This window comes from Athene noctua, chromosome 5 (genome assembly GCF_965140245.1).
Source record: "Athene noctua chromosome 5, bAthNoc1.hap1.1, whole genome shotgun sequence".
Classification (NCBI taxonomy): Eukaryota; Metazoa; Chordata; class Aves; order Strigiformes; family Strigidae; genus Athene; species Athene noctua.
The window spans coordinates 13,898,891-13,913,428 of NC_134041.1; the positions used below are offsets into that span (position 1 = coordinate 13,898,891).

The 14,538-nt window shown below is 40.7% G+C and overlaps 2 protein-coding genes across 5 annotated transcripts in view; one reads left to right on the forward strand and one right to left on the reverse strand.

The window, feature by feature from the left end:
• USP33 (ubiquitin specific peptidase 33) overlaps positions 1 to 2,750 on the reverse strand; it is a 44,918-nt gene extending 42,168 nt beyond the window's left edge. The window contains exon 1 of one of the 2 annotated variants that reach the window (XM_074906415.1): positions 2,481 to 2,750. The gene's annotated coding sequence lies outside the window, so the exon portion shown is untranslated. The remainder of the gene's footprint in view (positions 1 to 2,480) is intronic. The other variant, XM_074906416.1, reaches the window with a different exon arrangement.
• A 167-nt stretch (positions 2,751 to 2,917) lies between these two features.
• MIGA1 (mitoguardin 1) overlaps positions 2,918 to 14,538 on the forward strand; it is a 44,860-nt gene continuing 33,239 nt past the window's right edge. The window contains exons 1-7 of one of the 3 annotated variants that reach the window (XM_074906417.1): positions 2,918 to 3,060; positions 3,910 to 4,080; positions 8,700 to 8,877; positions 9,411 to 9,547; positions 9,768 to 9,894; positions 10,364 to 10,500; positions 11,222 to 11,345. In XM_074906417.1, the coding sequence (XP_074762518.1) occupies positions 3,982 to 4,080; positions 8,700 to 8,877; positions 9,411 to 9,547; positions 9,768 to 9,894; positions 10,364 to 10,500; positions 11,222 to 11,345 (802 nt within the window). In that variant the 5' untranslated portion in view covers positions 2,918 to 3,060; positions 3,910 to 3,981. Of the gene's footprint in view, positions 3,061 to 3,909; positions 4,081 to 8,699; positions 8,878 to 9,410; positions 9,548 to 9,767; positions 9,895 to 10,363; positions 10,501 to 11,221; positions 11,346 to 14,538 lie in introns of those variants that run through there. The other 2 variants (XM_074906419.1, XM_074906420.1) reach the window with 2 other exon arrangements.

Below are 14,538 nucleotides of genomic sequence, written 5' to 3' on the forward strand. Positions count from 1 at the left end.
TCTCTGTTTCACTATGAGGTTAAAAATGAAATAAAACTTAATCGGGAGTACAACTCAAGTTTTCACACTATTTGTTCCTGATCATAGTGATGCAATAAGATTCTCATCAAATGCTCCCTATATATTTGGGAGAGAATGTTGCAGTTTACTGCTAGCCGTTTCCGTTGTTTCCACTAAAAGGTTTGTTTCAGCCCACCTATCTCAATGCATCATACTACATCATTCAACTAAGTGAACCATGTATTGTTCAAAAGAACTTAGTACATTTTTGCTTAGTGCATGCATAGTGTGTCATGCTTCAAAGAAAAAAAAGAAGCCCATAACACTTATCTTGAATTCGCAGTCTTTTTTTCTGTTCCTGTTTATTCTTTGTATTCACTAAAAAAACCCCATGTGAGCCATCAGAGAAATGTGAACCATAATTTAAAGCATCATGACTAGCAACCTATTTATTATTCAGCACAATTCCTTGGCATCACAGTCTTGTGTGATGCCTACCATGGAAGATCTATCTACACACACAGAAAAATCCCAAACGCTAAGAAAATTCCAACTGATCCTGAAAATTATCTTAAGCTCATGCAGGGAGCCTAATGTTTCCTAAAGAAATATCATAGATTTTACATTCACTCAAAAAGGTTTTGAATTAATGTTTTAATCTGCCTAGTTATAGTAGTTAACACTTCAACAGGTGTTGAAGTAAACAAATACACATCTTCTTCCACTGATGTCCTGAAATATGAAGCCATTTTATCAGATCATTTTACAGGGTTCAGTAAGGGAATAATGGTAGAAGATTTTAAGAATAAAAAGGATTATTCTGAAGACAGCAATTACCTAAACCAGTAATTGTATCTTCATTACTGGCTTTTATTATTTTACCTGTATAACTTCTGAGTAACAGCATATCAAATCAGTAAGGTCTAAGTTCAGGATTCTTACTTGCACTCAGAGTTATTTTACTAGTGATGCACTGGACCAATAGCATTTAACATTTATTTTATGGCAACAAAGTAAGGGTGACACAGGGGTGCAATTTTGTATCTGAACATTTAATTACTTAGAATACTAAAGATCTCTGGAACTTCCATAATTATTTGCCATATAGATATTTTTCACGCTTCAGAAAAAAATCCACCAACACTTGCTCCAAACTATACATGCCCTAGACATATGTATTTAGATTTTTAAGATGTATATTTTTTAATCCATTTTCTAAAGAACTGTGTTGCTCTTTTAAAACTTTACTGGATACTTTTGAAAATTGATTACAGAAATTACTTTAGCATAACAATGTATGTGAATAACACTGTTACTAAATTTGAGAATAGTCTTCTTAGGTTAAGAAATAAGTAAAATTAACCTTCACACCCTAAATTCCTTTATATTCTGTTAGTCAGTAGGTGGTTTTGATCTTCATCTCCCACCCCTCCCTTTTTCTAATCTATCAACTCTAAACAAGAGTATCCCATTTTCTTGAAAAAAATGACACCACCAGTTCTAACTCTGGTAGAAAACCTACTTTATCTCCTTAGGATAAAACCTGGTATTTTCCCAGTAACTGACAAAAGAAGGCTCCGTAAGCTGATGAAAGGTATCTATCTGGTCCTTCTCTTCAGGCACCAAGAGCTATCCACTCAAGCAAGGCATAATTTTTTTAAGCCACTTTCGTTAGACTTTTTTCTGTCATGAAGCATCGTTTCCAAAGAGAAAGGGCATTAAAAAAATGCCTGAGTTGAGGGAATATCCTCTTACAGGGTTAAATATTTTTCATTTTACAATTGCCTCTTAGGGCATATAGACTGTCCATTCATTTCTTTCTTCCACCACTTTAAATCCTGAAACTCTGAAACCCATCAGCTGACCTTTATGCTGCTAAGAGGATTTTCCTAACTCTGGCTTTGCCTGCGCACAGCAGCCGACAGTGATTTTCCACTGGGTGCTACACCAGCCTTTTTCCTCCAGCTTATTTCATCCCTCGTACAGGGTGATCTAAGCGTGTGAATACCTCAGGGAACGAACAGCGTAACTTACAGGCATTATTTTTAGGAATTGTATCTACAGCACCGTCGCCGCATGGCTTCAACTTTGGCAGGTATTTGCGGAGATCGACTCAACGCTCCTCGGCCGCTCCCGGCGGGCAGGCCGGCAGGCAAGCAGGCAGGCCGGCGCGCCTACCCCGCCTGCCGACCGCCCCGCACGGCGACCCGCTGGCTCGGAGCCGGCGGCCCGGGCACCGCCGCCGCACCGCCCCGCAGCTCGGCCCGGCGGGGGAGGCAGGCAGGCCGCGCACCGCCGCCGGCCCCCGCCCAGCCCCCCGGGAGCGCGGCGGCCATCACCGTGCCAACACGTCCAGCGGGCCGAGCCGCCCTGGACTTTGAGACCGGCCGGAGACACCGCCCGCCGCGCTGCTCTCCCCGCTCGGGGACGCCGGGCCCTACCCGCCTTCCCCGCCGCCGGCGCGACTCTCCCCTTCTTACCGGAGCAGCCGGGAGGATGCACCGGGCGCGGAGCCCGGAGCTAAGCCGCGCCGCGGCCAGCCCCGCAACTTACACCGATGGCGAACCGCAGCCTCCGCGGACAGCGACCCCGGCGGGCGAGCGGGCAGCGCTGCCCCGCCCGGGACGCAGCGGTGCAGAAAGCCGCCGTGGCGAAGACGCGCGCCCAGGCCGCGGCCCCGCCAGCGGCTCGGCTCACGGACAGACGCCCACCGGCCGCGGCTGCGGCACCGCCGGCCGTGCGACGCGCCCCGCACAAAGATGGCCGCGCGAAGCGTCTCCGCCGCTCACGTGAGCGCCGCCCCACACAAAGATGGCGGCGCCAGGCTCTCACCTTGCCCAGCCGTCCGCGGCAGGCGGCTGCCCTCTGTAAAGATGGCTCACGCGGACTCCTAACGGAGCGGGTCACCCTCACGTGGCCGTGACAGGGGCTGCCTCCCGGGCGACCCCGGCCGCTTCTCGCTGTCCCGGAAGCAGATCCCCTGCCGGTCTCCGAGCAGCCGCCGGCGCGGGGAGGGAGCCGCCCGCAAGGGGTCGTGGCCGCTGCCGCGGCGTTCGGCAGGTAACCGGGGGCGGCAGCCGTAGGGCCACCGGGCAGCGGGACCCGGCGGGGGCGCGCTGGGGACTGTCTCGCTTGGGGAGGGCTGGGCAGTGCCGGGCGGAGGCGGCTTCTGTCCCTACCGGGGCCGGTGACAGGGGTGGGGCTCGCTGTCCCTCCGGAGCCGGCCGGGCCCCGCGCCGCGTCCCGCGGCGGGCAGAAGCTCCTGCCCTGAGGAAACGTCTCCGGCGCAGCCCAGCCCGGCCGGAGGCGTCGGCGGAGGGAAACCGGCGGGTGGGGAAAGCTGACCGCTCCCTCGGCCTGTGGGCCCGCCCTTTTCTAGCACCTCGGTCCTGGATGTCACACACTTGGCCTTGGGTTCAGCGTCCGAGAGTGAGGGGGCTGTCCCTTTTTCATGGGAGAGATTACATCAGGCTGTAGTATTTCCTCATCATGTGTCTGCAAAAAAAATGAAGCTCTGAATGAGATAAACTTTTTTCTGGCTGCCTTCAAATCTTTTAACTCTTTTAGCTGTCAAATGTGTTCCTCCAGCAGTACTGATGTCAGAAATAGGGTTGTTGCCATGTATGATTTGGAGGATATAATAAGTGAACTGCCAGCTAATGAAAGCAGACTGAGTCCTCTGCAGATCCTTTGTACACACACAGGTCCCTGCACAGAGCACTTGGAAGAAACGGGCCCTAAGCTGAGCCAGCAAATTTACTGTCTTCTCGTTTAAGCACAAGTCTTATCTCTACGCAGAAACATCAGTCAAACAAGTCCTGTACTTGTTATGTAAAAGCTTCGAGCTTGTAGAGGAAAGCTGTCCTGGACTTCAATTGCATGATTTAGTGTGTATCCTTCATTTGACAGAGTATTCCAGAGACCATCTGTGACTGTTTTCAAGGTAGTTCCACTTTATGAGGTTATGGGAGAGAAGGAGCCATGTCAGAAGAAGCTGTTACTGAGGCACGATTTTCTCTGAAGACAGTAGCTTTACGGGTATTTAATCTTCCCCTTTCTTGGTATTATTCTCTAAACCAGGTAATATATACATTATCTAAATATTGTCACTTTTTATATACATTGAGAAATTTAATGGCAATGTTGTACTTCCAAGCTTAATGTGAATTAAACATACAGAATACCTTGATTTTTAGTGCATTTAGAACACTGAACTAAAATAAGTGGGATCTTTTTCTGCTAATAAATGCTTAGTATATCATCATATACCTGACTGAGGAGATTGCTTTGTCTGCAATGTCTGTATGTCTTCATTTTGCAACAGCCCAGTGATTCTCATCAAATCAAATATCAGAATCCTCAAGTTGTCTTTTTTTTTTGTAGAATGTTTTAGGTATTTAAAAACTAAACGTAACTGTCATTAAATTTAAATAATAGTGTTGTGTGTGGTCTGAAATACTTTCTAGATTGCCAGTACCATTCACCAAATTAACCTGAGTGACAATTCATTAATGGAAATCAAAAATCTGTGTTCTAGTTTTCAAGTCACTTGTGTTTAAGTGGCACATAGCTAAAACAATGCAGTGATTCTTTAAAAGCAGGCTGTTTTTTAAACCTGTTCATTTTTTTTTGCTGGCTTTATTTGTTTTACTTGTGGAAAGACCTTCAAATAAAATCTTAAGGTTTTATTCGTCACGGTATTTCCTTTTACAGATGGCCCTGGAGTCATTTATTTTTATTTTCTTTCACTGATACTGTAGGTTAGTTTTCACTATCAGCATGAATAGCAGCCACTCAGATCTGGCTGGAGAGTACATTATGATCTTAGTTTTCAGGCTGACAAAAGCTGGTAGTATTATGAAGCCGATACTACCTATCTGCAGGGAACTATAAAATTTGTCCCTAGAGCACCTTCATGACAAAGACAGGGAGGAGGAGCTGTAATTGTGTTGTAGAGATTCAGAGAAAGAGGTGTTAGTTGCTGATAGCTACATATGTGATAAATGATAGAGTGAAATAAATCAGAATGACTGGAGAAAATATTAAGGCTTCAGTTGTATCCTTCAGAGAACAGATTTCTTGAAGAGTGAGCCACATTCTGATGTCATAATACAGAGGAGAAAAAAAGTTCCTAGTTGGCCATACAAAATATGGTCCAGTAGATTTTTTTCATTCTGTGTATGCTGAATCATTGACAAGGATAACTAAAAGAAAAAAAATGTGTAAAATTAGGAATGTCAACAATAATTTTTTTAAAAATAGATATCAGGTCCTAATAAAGTTCTGCTTTTAAAACCCATGTCTTTAATATGACTATTTTATTTTTAGTGAAATAGATGCTTGTAATGCTATGTCATTTTTCATATTTGCATGTAAATACTTTTCAATTTTTTACTGCATACAAACCACAATGAGATATTCTCAGTCTAGCTGCCTCTGATTATTTTACCTTTTTTTTTTTGTATTTAACATACTTTAAAATTTGTGCTGCAAGATCACTGATATATTTTTTACGTTGCAGCATGTTCATATCCTTTTTAAATACCGTGTGCAACTCTATTATGTGCATCTATTAACTTTCCTTAGAGGTTTTCATTTCACTGTTAATTTATTTATGACCAATGTTTGTAGGCACAGACAAATTTTTAAAACCCACTTACAGATCTTTGAAGCTTTAGTTATAGCATTTAATTCTGTAAGCTTCAAGGTTTTCATCCCAGTTATTTGGTTATTAACTTTTCTGTGAAATACAATAGTCTTTTGTAAGAATGTGTTTGTGCTGTTTCAGGGATTTCGTTTTCCTCACAGACTACAGTGCTAGGCTTTCGGCCTCGGTCAAGAGACAGTACTACTTCAAGATACAGTACCACTAAGGACAGGGTTCTCAAGTCGGAAGTTGTTGATTACAAACTCAGTGCAGAGCAGAGATTTCAATGCTTCTTTAAATTATACAGCTCTGATGATATGAACCCATAGCACAGCAACCAGGGACTGCCAGAGTGCCGTGGTACTATGTGTGGGCAGCTGTCTCTTGTATGAGGAAGCATGTTACAGAAACACTGTATTATCCCTAAGGACTGCAGATCTGGTTTTCTCCCAGCAGTCTGTTTCTCAAGCAGCATAGATTTCCTCAAGATTTCACGAATGTGGACTCTAGTTAAATAGCTCTTTTCTTCTTTGTATACCTTGTCACTTTGCATTTTTATGAACTATGTTAATGGTTTTTAATTCCAGTTGCTTGTATATGTGGTGTTAGGAAAGCTAAAGCCCTGATAGAATTAAATCTGGCTAGGGATGTCAAGGGCAACAAGGAAAGCTTCTGTAGGTATGTTGGTGATAAAAGGAAGACTAGGCTAAATGTGGGCCCTCTCCAGAAGGAAACGAGAGACTTGGTGTTTACCCAAGATATGGAGAAGGCCAAAGTACGCAACAACTTTTTTGCCTCAGTCTTCACCAGCAAATGCTCCAGCCACACCACCCAAGTCACAGAAGGCAAAGGCAGGGACTGGGAGAATGAAGAACCTCCCACTGTAGGAGAAGATCAGGTTTGAGACCATCTTAGGAACCTCAAGGTGCACAAGTCCATGGGACCTGATGAGATGCATCCACGGGTCGTGAGGGAAGTAGCGGATGAAGTGTCTAAGCCACTATCCATCATATTTGAGAAGCTGTGGCAGTCCAGTGAAAGGGGAAACATAACCCTCATTTTTAAAAAGGGAAAAAAGGAAAACCTGGGGAACTACAGGCCAGTCAGTCTCACCTCTGTGCCTGTCAAGATCATGGAGTGGATCCTCCTGGAAACTAATGGTAGGGCACATGGGAAATAAGAAGGTGATTGATGACAGCCAACATGGCTTCACTAAGAGCAAATAGTGGCTGACGAATTTGGTGGCCTTTTACAATGGGATTACAGTGTTGGTGAATAAGGGAAGAGCAGCTGACGTCATAAACCTGGAATTGTGAAAAACGTTTGACACTGTCGTGCATGACGTCCTTGACTCTAAATTGGGGACACATGATTTAATGGATGGGTGGACCACTCAGTGGATAAGGAATTGGCTGAATGGTCCCACTCAAAGAGTTGCAGTCAATGGCTCGATGTCCAAGTGGAGAACAGTGATGAGTGGTGTTCCTCAGGCGTCGGTGTTGGGACCAGTGCTGTTTAACATCTTTGTCAGAGACATGGACAGTGGGATCAGAGCACTTTTGTCAAGTTCACTGATGACACCAAGCTGTGTGGTGCGGTCGACATGCTGGAGGGAAGGGATGACCTATCCAGAGGGACTCAGACAGGCTTGAGAGGTGAGCCTGTGCAAACCTCATGAAGTTCAACAACACTAAGTGCAAGGTCCTGAACATGAGCCGAGGCAATCCCATGCACAAATACAGACTGGGCAATGAGTGGATTGAGAGCAGCCCTGAGGAGACCAGCTTGGGGGTATTAGTGGATGGAAAACTGACTGTGAGCCAGCAATGTGTGCTTACACCCCAGAGAGCCAACCTCATCCTGGGCTGCATCAAGAGAAGTGTGGTCAAGACACGTGATTCTCCTACTTCAGTCTCATGAGACCCCACCTGCAGTGTGCTGTGTCCAGCTCTGGAGTCCCCAACACAAGAAGGACACAGACCTGTTGGGGCGAGTCCAGAGGAGGCCACAAAGATGATCGGGGGCCAGAGCACCTCCCCTGTGAGGACAGGCTGAGAGAGTTGGGATTGTTCAGCCTGGAGAAGAGAAGGCTCCAGGGAGACCTTATAGTGGCCTTCTAGTACTTAAAGGGGGCTACAGGAAAGACAGGGAGGGACTCCTTATCAGGGAGTGTAGGGATAGGATGGAGAGTCATGGTTTGAACTGAAAGAGAGAAGATTTAGATAAGACCTAAGAAAGAAATTCTTTACTGTGAGGGTGGTGAGACACTGGATGAGGTTGCCCAGAGCAGCTGTGGCTGCCCCCTCCCTGGCAGTGTTCAAGGCCAGGTTGGACGGGGCTTTGAGCAGCCTGGGCTAGTGGAAGGTGTCCCTGCCCATGGCAGGGGGGTTGGAACTAAATGATCTTTAAAGTCCCTTCCAACCCAAACTGTTCTGTGATTCTATGAATTTTTGCTAATTTAAATGTCTGTAAGCCTATGACTGATGAGTATCCAAAATAAAATGTAACAATAAAAAAAAAAAAGTTTTATTTAGAGAAATATGTTTAAATGCATGTTCTTCACAAATCGAAACACCGTGCGATTATTAGCTTTTGGATCCTTCTCTCACAGTGCATGAAATAGTCTAGTTGTGAAGGGTGAGTTTCTTCTCAGTACTTTTTTTGCTGTTAGAAGAATCAGTTGAAGTCCTATATTGTCCTGGCATTAAAAAGAAGTTTGTCTGGAAGTAATTTCCTTAGATCCCAGTAGTTCATCGATTTGCAATATACCTTCTGGTTCTTGGTGCTGCAATATTCCTCTCAGTGCAGCCACTCACTTTGTTGCACCAACCCCTTTGTAAACTCTCTCACCTACTGGTCATTGCAAATTTTGAGAATAGGTTAGTCTATGTCCTTACTCAGAGTTGGTTGTTTCTCAGGCTGTGAGAGCAGCATCTCTGATCTCCCTCAGATAAGCTATAGCCTAGGTTGAACACACCAAAAGGAGGATAGGAGGAAAGGTGGGAGTTAAGGAGTGTATATTTCCAATGAAGTCATACTCTTTTATTTTCAGATAAAGCTTTCCCCTGGGTTAAAGAAGCTTTTCACGGTAACAGCAGTGAGTGCAATATCTGTTATTTTTCTGGCCCGTCACTTTAAAAGAAGACGTGGAAAGAAAAACAATAAAGTGCCACCATGGGAACCAAGTCATCTAGTATTAGAGTGTACCAAAGCAGCTGCATCAGAAAAAGGTATGTGAAAGAACCCCCAAGCTCTCTTTTTTTGTTTCGTTACAGGAGAGGAAGAGGGTTGTGAGGGGATGAGTGTGCAGTAGTAAAACAAATTATTTTCCTTTAATGCTGAGTAGGTTTGAATTATTAAAGTAAAATCTTCAAATTAGGAACAAAATTACATTGTCTTTATAAATAAACTGGTCTTGATCTCAAAGGTGAAGCTTTAATCATGAATTTGGATTTAAACTTTTTTAATCAATAGTGTATTAACAATGGGGTTTCCTGTTCTTGTGGACATGTCAGTAGTGAGAAAAGCAGAGTTAATTTTTTATTGGATGGGAAAATATGCTCAAATGTATGTTTATTGTTATAGATAATGACCGTTCTAATTTGTAGCTTCTCATGTAGAACTGTAAAAAAAAAAAAAAAATTGTTGTTGCTTCTAAACTGGATTTTATTGAAAACAGTAAGTATAATTCTGGATAGATCTTGCTAAGGAAAGATACAATGTTTTGAGTTTGCAGCAGCTTTAAAATCACCATATCTCTTAGGTTCTAGCTGTTCCAGTAGTCGTCAAAACTTGACTCTTTCTCTGAGCTCTGCCAAGGAAAAAGGATCTCAGTCTTGTATCTATGCAAATGGAGGACTTTTCAGTAAATACTCCGGTTCAGTTCAAAGCCTGGCCTCGGTATGTAAAAGTGTTTTAAGGCTCTTGAATGTCTGTTAACTTGCACTGAATATGCAACTGATGGGTTTCACTGAGCTGAAACAGCTTTTCTGAACAAACTGCACAGAAGGTGATGCTGAGAAGGTACTTACTGTAATAAAAAGAGTTCCTAGGCAGATGGCTTGGGTGTTTTAAGGATACTCTGTATGATAACACTTCAGAATTTGTTCATTTTTTTAAGGTTCAGAGTGCCACCTCTTGTCACAGTTGTGCTTGTGCCAATTCTAATTCCTGGGACAAAGCAGATGAAGATGATATGAAACTTGTCAATATTCCAGTGACCACACCTGAAAATTTATATTTGATGGGTAAGTTATAATAAGAATATTCAGCATCTACCAAAAATGAATGTAAATAATTTCTTGTTTTTATGGCAAAGTGACACTCGCACAATATTACTGTGGTATTCTTTCAGTGTCCTGTTGGCATGTGTCTAAGAACTTTTCCATAGAACAATGAAATCTTGATGTAGAGTTAGTTTTTCAAAATACGTATTTTTTTTAATTCCTTTATTTGTTGTAGTAATCCATAAAAATATTTTTTAAAGTAAATAGGAAAAATACATTGAACATTATTGCTTTAATCATATTCTGAACTTTATCTTATTAAAAAGGCAGATATCTTTTTTTGTTAGACTGGGAATTACTGTTGTTTTAAAAACTTGTATCTCTGCTATAATCATGCTTATTAGCTACATAGTTTCCTGTGACTCTAAATGGTGAATACATATAGAAGCTGTGTGTTGGATGGAATGGAGGTATTCCTGATCTCCCCTAGGTATGGAGCTTTTTGAAGAAGCACTGCGTCGATGGGAGCAGGCACTGACTTTCCGTAACAGGCAAGTTGAAGATGAAGCAAGTTGTGGTTCCATTAAGCTGGGAGCAGGAGATGCAATTGCAGAAGAAAGTGTAGAAGTGAGTATATTCAATCTGTAATCTACTGTTGCTGCCCTGACAATTCATAGCATTTTGTTACCTGAATCTTTTTAACTTCTAATTCAATTACCGAAACTGAGAATGAATTCAAATTTCCAATTTAGTATTATGGAATTTAAAGGACACCTAACTTTGTTCCTTTTGGGTTTTTTGGTTGGTTATTTGGAGGAGGGGGAGGGAAGGGAATTAGCTCTATTTTTTTCTTTATTGCTGTTGCATCTGGATGGTATTATCAAGATACCAAGTATACTAGTTTTCTGCACAAAATCCCTTGGGTCTTCCCTTTCTTTTATGACTATATGAGAGAATATCTGCTTAGCAAAGATAAAGCGCTTGGGAAAGATGATTGATTTATGAATATTCACAAATAATGTGCTTGAACTTTATTTGTATTCCTTTGTTCTTATGAACTAAATTTTGAAATAAACATAAACCTGTGTGGCTTTCATTATTTCTAGTTCAGTAAACATCACGGATCATTCAAAAGTATTTTAAAATTTAGATTTTATTTTTATTACGCTAAATAAAATATGTGTGTATACGTTGGATGTTGAAGTATTAATCTGACAGTGTCATGCGGTTTGTAGGAAATTAATGTGGCATGGTTTGCTCTTTGAAGGCTTAATATTCTTAGATTTTACAAAGGAACCTTACAGACTGTAAACAAATAGAAAATCTTCTAACGTCTATCTTCTTGCAGGATATCATTAGTGCTGAATTCATTCATAAGCTCGAATCCCTTCTTCAAAGAGCTTATCGTCTTCAAGAGGAGTTTGAAGCCACCCTTGGGGCCTCTGATGCTGCTTCTCTAGCTAATGATATTGGTGAGTACTCCTATTTTACATTTTTATTGCTTGTAATAATGACTCCTGGGCCGTGGAAGTCACTGAAATATCCACTGAGCCAAAATACATTTATCAGTGAATAAACAAAAAACCCCAAACCAGGTTCTTTACATTATTTAATGTTTGATGTAATGCTTGTATTTTAGATAAGAATGGACTGAGAAGAAATTTTTTCTTTGTGTCTTGTCAGTATACTTGAGAATTTTCATAATACTTCTCAGCATCCTAAAGTTTATATTTACTTGGGTATTTAAATATTTATGCAGTAAGAATATATGACCCTTTTTATAGCATGGGTATATTAAACGTTTCACAAGACATATGTCTTTTTTGAACTGTCAAACTGTATGCGTGTACTTTTTCTTTTTTTGGTTTGTCATAATTTTTTATAAAAAAACAAAACTAAACCAGAATGACTGAGTTTGAAATAGATATGTGTTACCAAAGCTCTTCTCCCTGGTGACTGAAATTTTTCCACAGTTATGAGTGACTAAAACCAGGATGTTAAAATGGCAAATACAATGAGTAGCTGCTGCCAGACGTGTTGATTAAGTACAGATAGCTTGACTATTTAATGAATTGGTTTAAGATGTTCTTAAAGGCTGATACTACTATGCTCTTTCCCAATTCAAGATCAAGCATCTGATCTCAGCTGTTAGACTTTAAAGGCGGAACATGTTTTGGGATTAGTTTTAGTCAGTAGTCTTGTTTGTTAGGCTTCAGCTTGACTGACACGAGGTGGCAGTACTCTCATCTCTTAGCCCTCATGTTATCCTGCAGCTACTAAATACAGCTTTGAGTGAGGTGGGAATTAAATTTAGGTCAGAGTTGGCTTTCTGACATATCTGCACGCACCTGTTAATGTAATTCTTAAAGCAGAAAAGAGTTTGAATGTTTTGTTTTGGTGTCTGAAACCATAAGCCCTAAATAAAGTTGCACTGTATATCCATTATTAAATTACAAGTTTATTTATAATTTCTGTCTTCAGGCAAAATTAATAAAATGGTATTCAAAGGACTCAATGTGATGTTCATTGTGTTTAATTATTGTTTTTCTTGGTTACCCTGGAAAACTGATATTTGATTTTTTAAGATGTGATAACTGGATTCATGTTTATCACGAATGTTATGAGAATTGAATTCCTTCCAAGCATTCTTTGTAGAAAGCATTTGTGATCTCTTGAGTAGATGTCTGTTACTTTATTATGAATTTTATTTGTGCTGGCCCAGATGAGTGAGGAAAACAAATAAGGAAGTGGTTTAGTGAGTAGTGTTTTCACTGTTCAGGATTTGGGGCTTTTTCCCCATTATCTTGGATTTGTGGCTTGAACAGCAAGTAATATATTAAAGAATGTTCCACTTTTCAGAATGTTTCAGAACAAAACCAGAAGAACATCATCTGCTTCCAAGCACTGTGGTGCTTGGAGGATTTAATACAGAGGATGGTTTTGTTTAATACTCGATATAAAAGCATTTGTTCACTCAAAATTTCTTAGATATTTTACTTTCCTGTAGGATATGATACTGAGTGTAGTGTATGAATGTTTGAAGTAGGATGTTTTTGAGATTGACAGTTTTTTGGTAACTTTCCTGGAAGAGACAGAAAAGTATGTTTGGGAGAATCCTAGATGCAATCTTATGGGTTTATTTCCTCCTCTTTTTTTTTTTTTTTTAATTTGGTAATCTAGTGAAAGAAAATGAAAGCTGCTGTCAATAGACTTTCCTTTACTACACAAAAATGTGCATGTTAACATGTAATACTTATTTTGTTTCACTTCTATTCAAAGCTTTGTATTACTCTTGTAGGAAGTAGTGTAGTGTAAACATTGATCACTTCCTTTTTATGTGTGTGTATGTGTGTACGCATGTATTAACAACAACAGGGATGTAAGGGTTCAAGAGCCACAAGAAAAAGCAAGTCCAAGAAAATTATGAGATCCCAGTGAAGATAGTACAGTATTCTTTACACTACTAAGAATAATATTCTACTGCAGAATACAAATGACAGTTCTAAACAGAAACAGAAATGAAGGTGCTTCTGCTCTGTAGTAGGAATGTGTATCATTTATGTCAAAAGAGGCAACATCTGAATCAGTAGTCCTGGACAATTTATTTCCAAAATTTCTTAAAGAAGCTAGATAACGAAAGCACCCTAATCCATCATTTACTATTCACTAATCTTGGAAAGTGCAAAATATTCCAAATGATTGGGACATCGCCAATTTAGTTCCAAATCTTAAAAAGCAATCCACTCTAGAGCTCCAACACTCAAGTTAAGCAACATGCCTGTGAAATAGAGCTGGAGTTCTGTTACCACAGACAACATAATAAAAGGTGTAATTAGTGCCAGCTGGTATGGTTTCAGGGTAGGTAGTTTTTCTTGGACTGTAGATTTTTAAGAGATCTGCAATTTGGGGGATTGATGCAGCACACATTAGATGATAACAGCTCACCAACATGAACGTTTGTTTATACTTCTGTCCACTGTTAAGGGAAAGGTTTTTAGCGAAGATGTTTGGTCAAACATTGTAATTTTATCAACTACATAGTTGATAAAATAATTTGTAGGGCTGGAAATTGATTAAAAATATCATTTAAGACATTGAAAGCATTGAATTAATGAAAAGGATAATACTGATCTGAATTATTTGTTTAAATGGCTACAATCTAACAATTTTAATCCAGGCGAGTATGGATTGTACATACATGTGAGAGATTTTAAAAGAAAAATAATAGAGAAACGCTCTTGGAATGCATTAGGAAAATTATGCATCACAGTCAGTGTAAGTTCTTAGCACAGTGCTGTAGAAAAAACACCACTGCTAATCTTTGGCTGTTTGAAAAGGACAGCATCAGCATAGAGACAGAGATACAATCTTGGTTTTCTATGTTTTTAGAATACTGTGTCCAGTTCTGTTGTTCATATTTCAGAAGATATGGAAATACTAGACAGCTCAAAACAAGCCATAAAAATGATCCATGTTTTGGAAAAGCAAGCTAATATGTGGTTTAAGTTGCATATGTCCAGCTCCTTATTGAAGAAAATAGAGAGGTGACTTACTTGTTCTGAATAGCTACTTACACATGGAAAAGGTATGTGGTGCAGGGAGTTTTGTAGACCTTGTTGTCAAAGTCATAACCAGATCCAATTTCTGGTTGTTCAAAAGAAACAA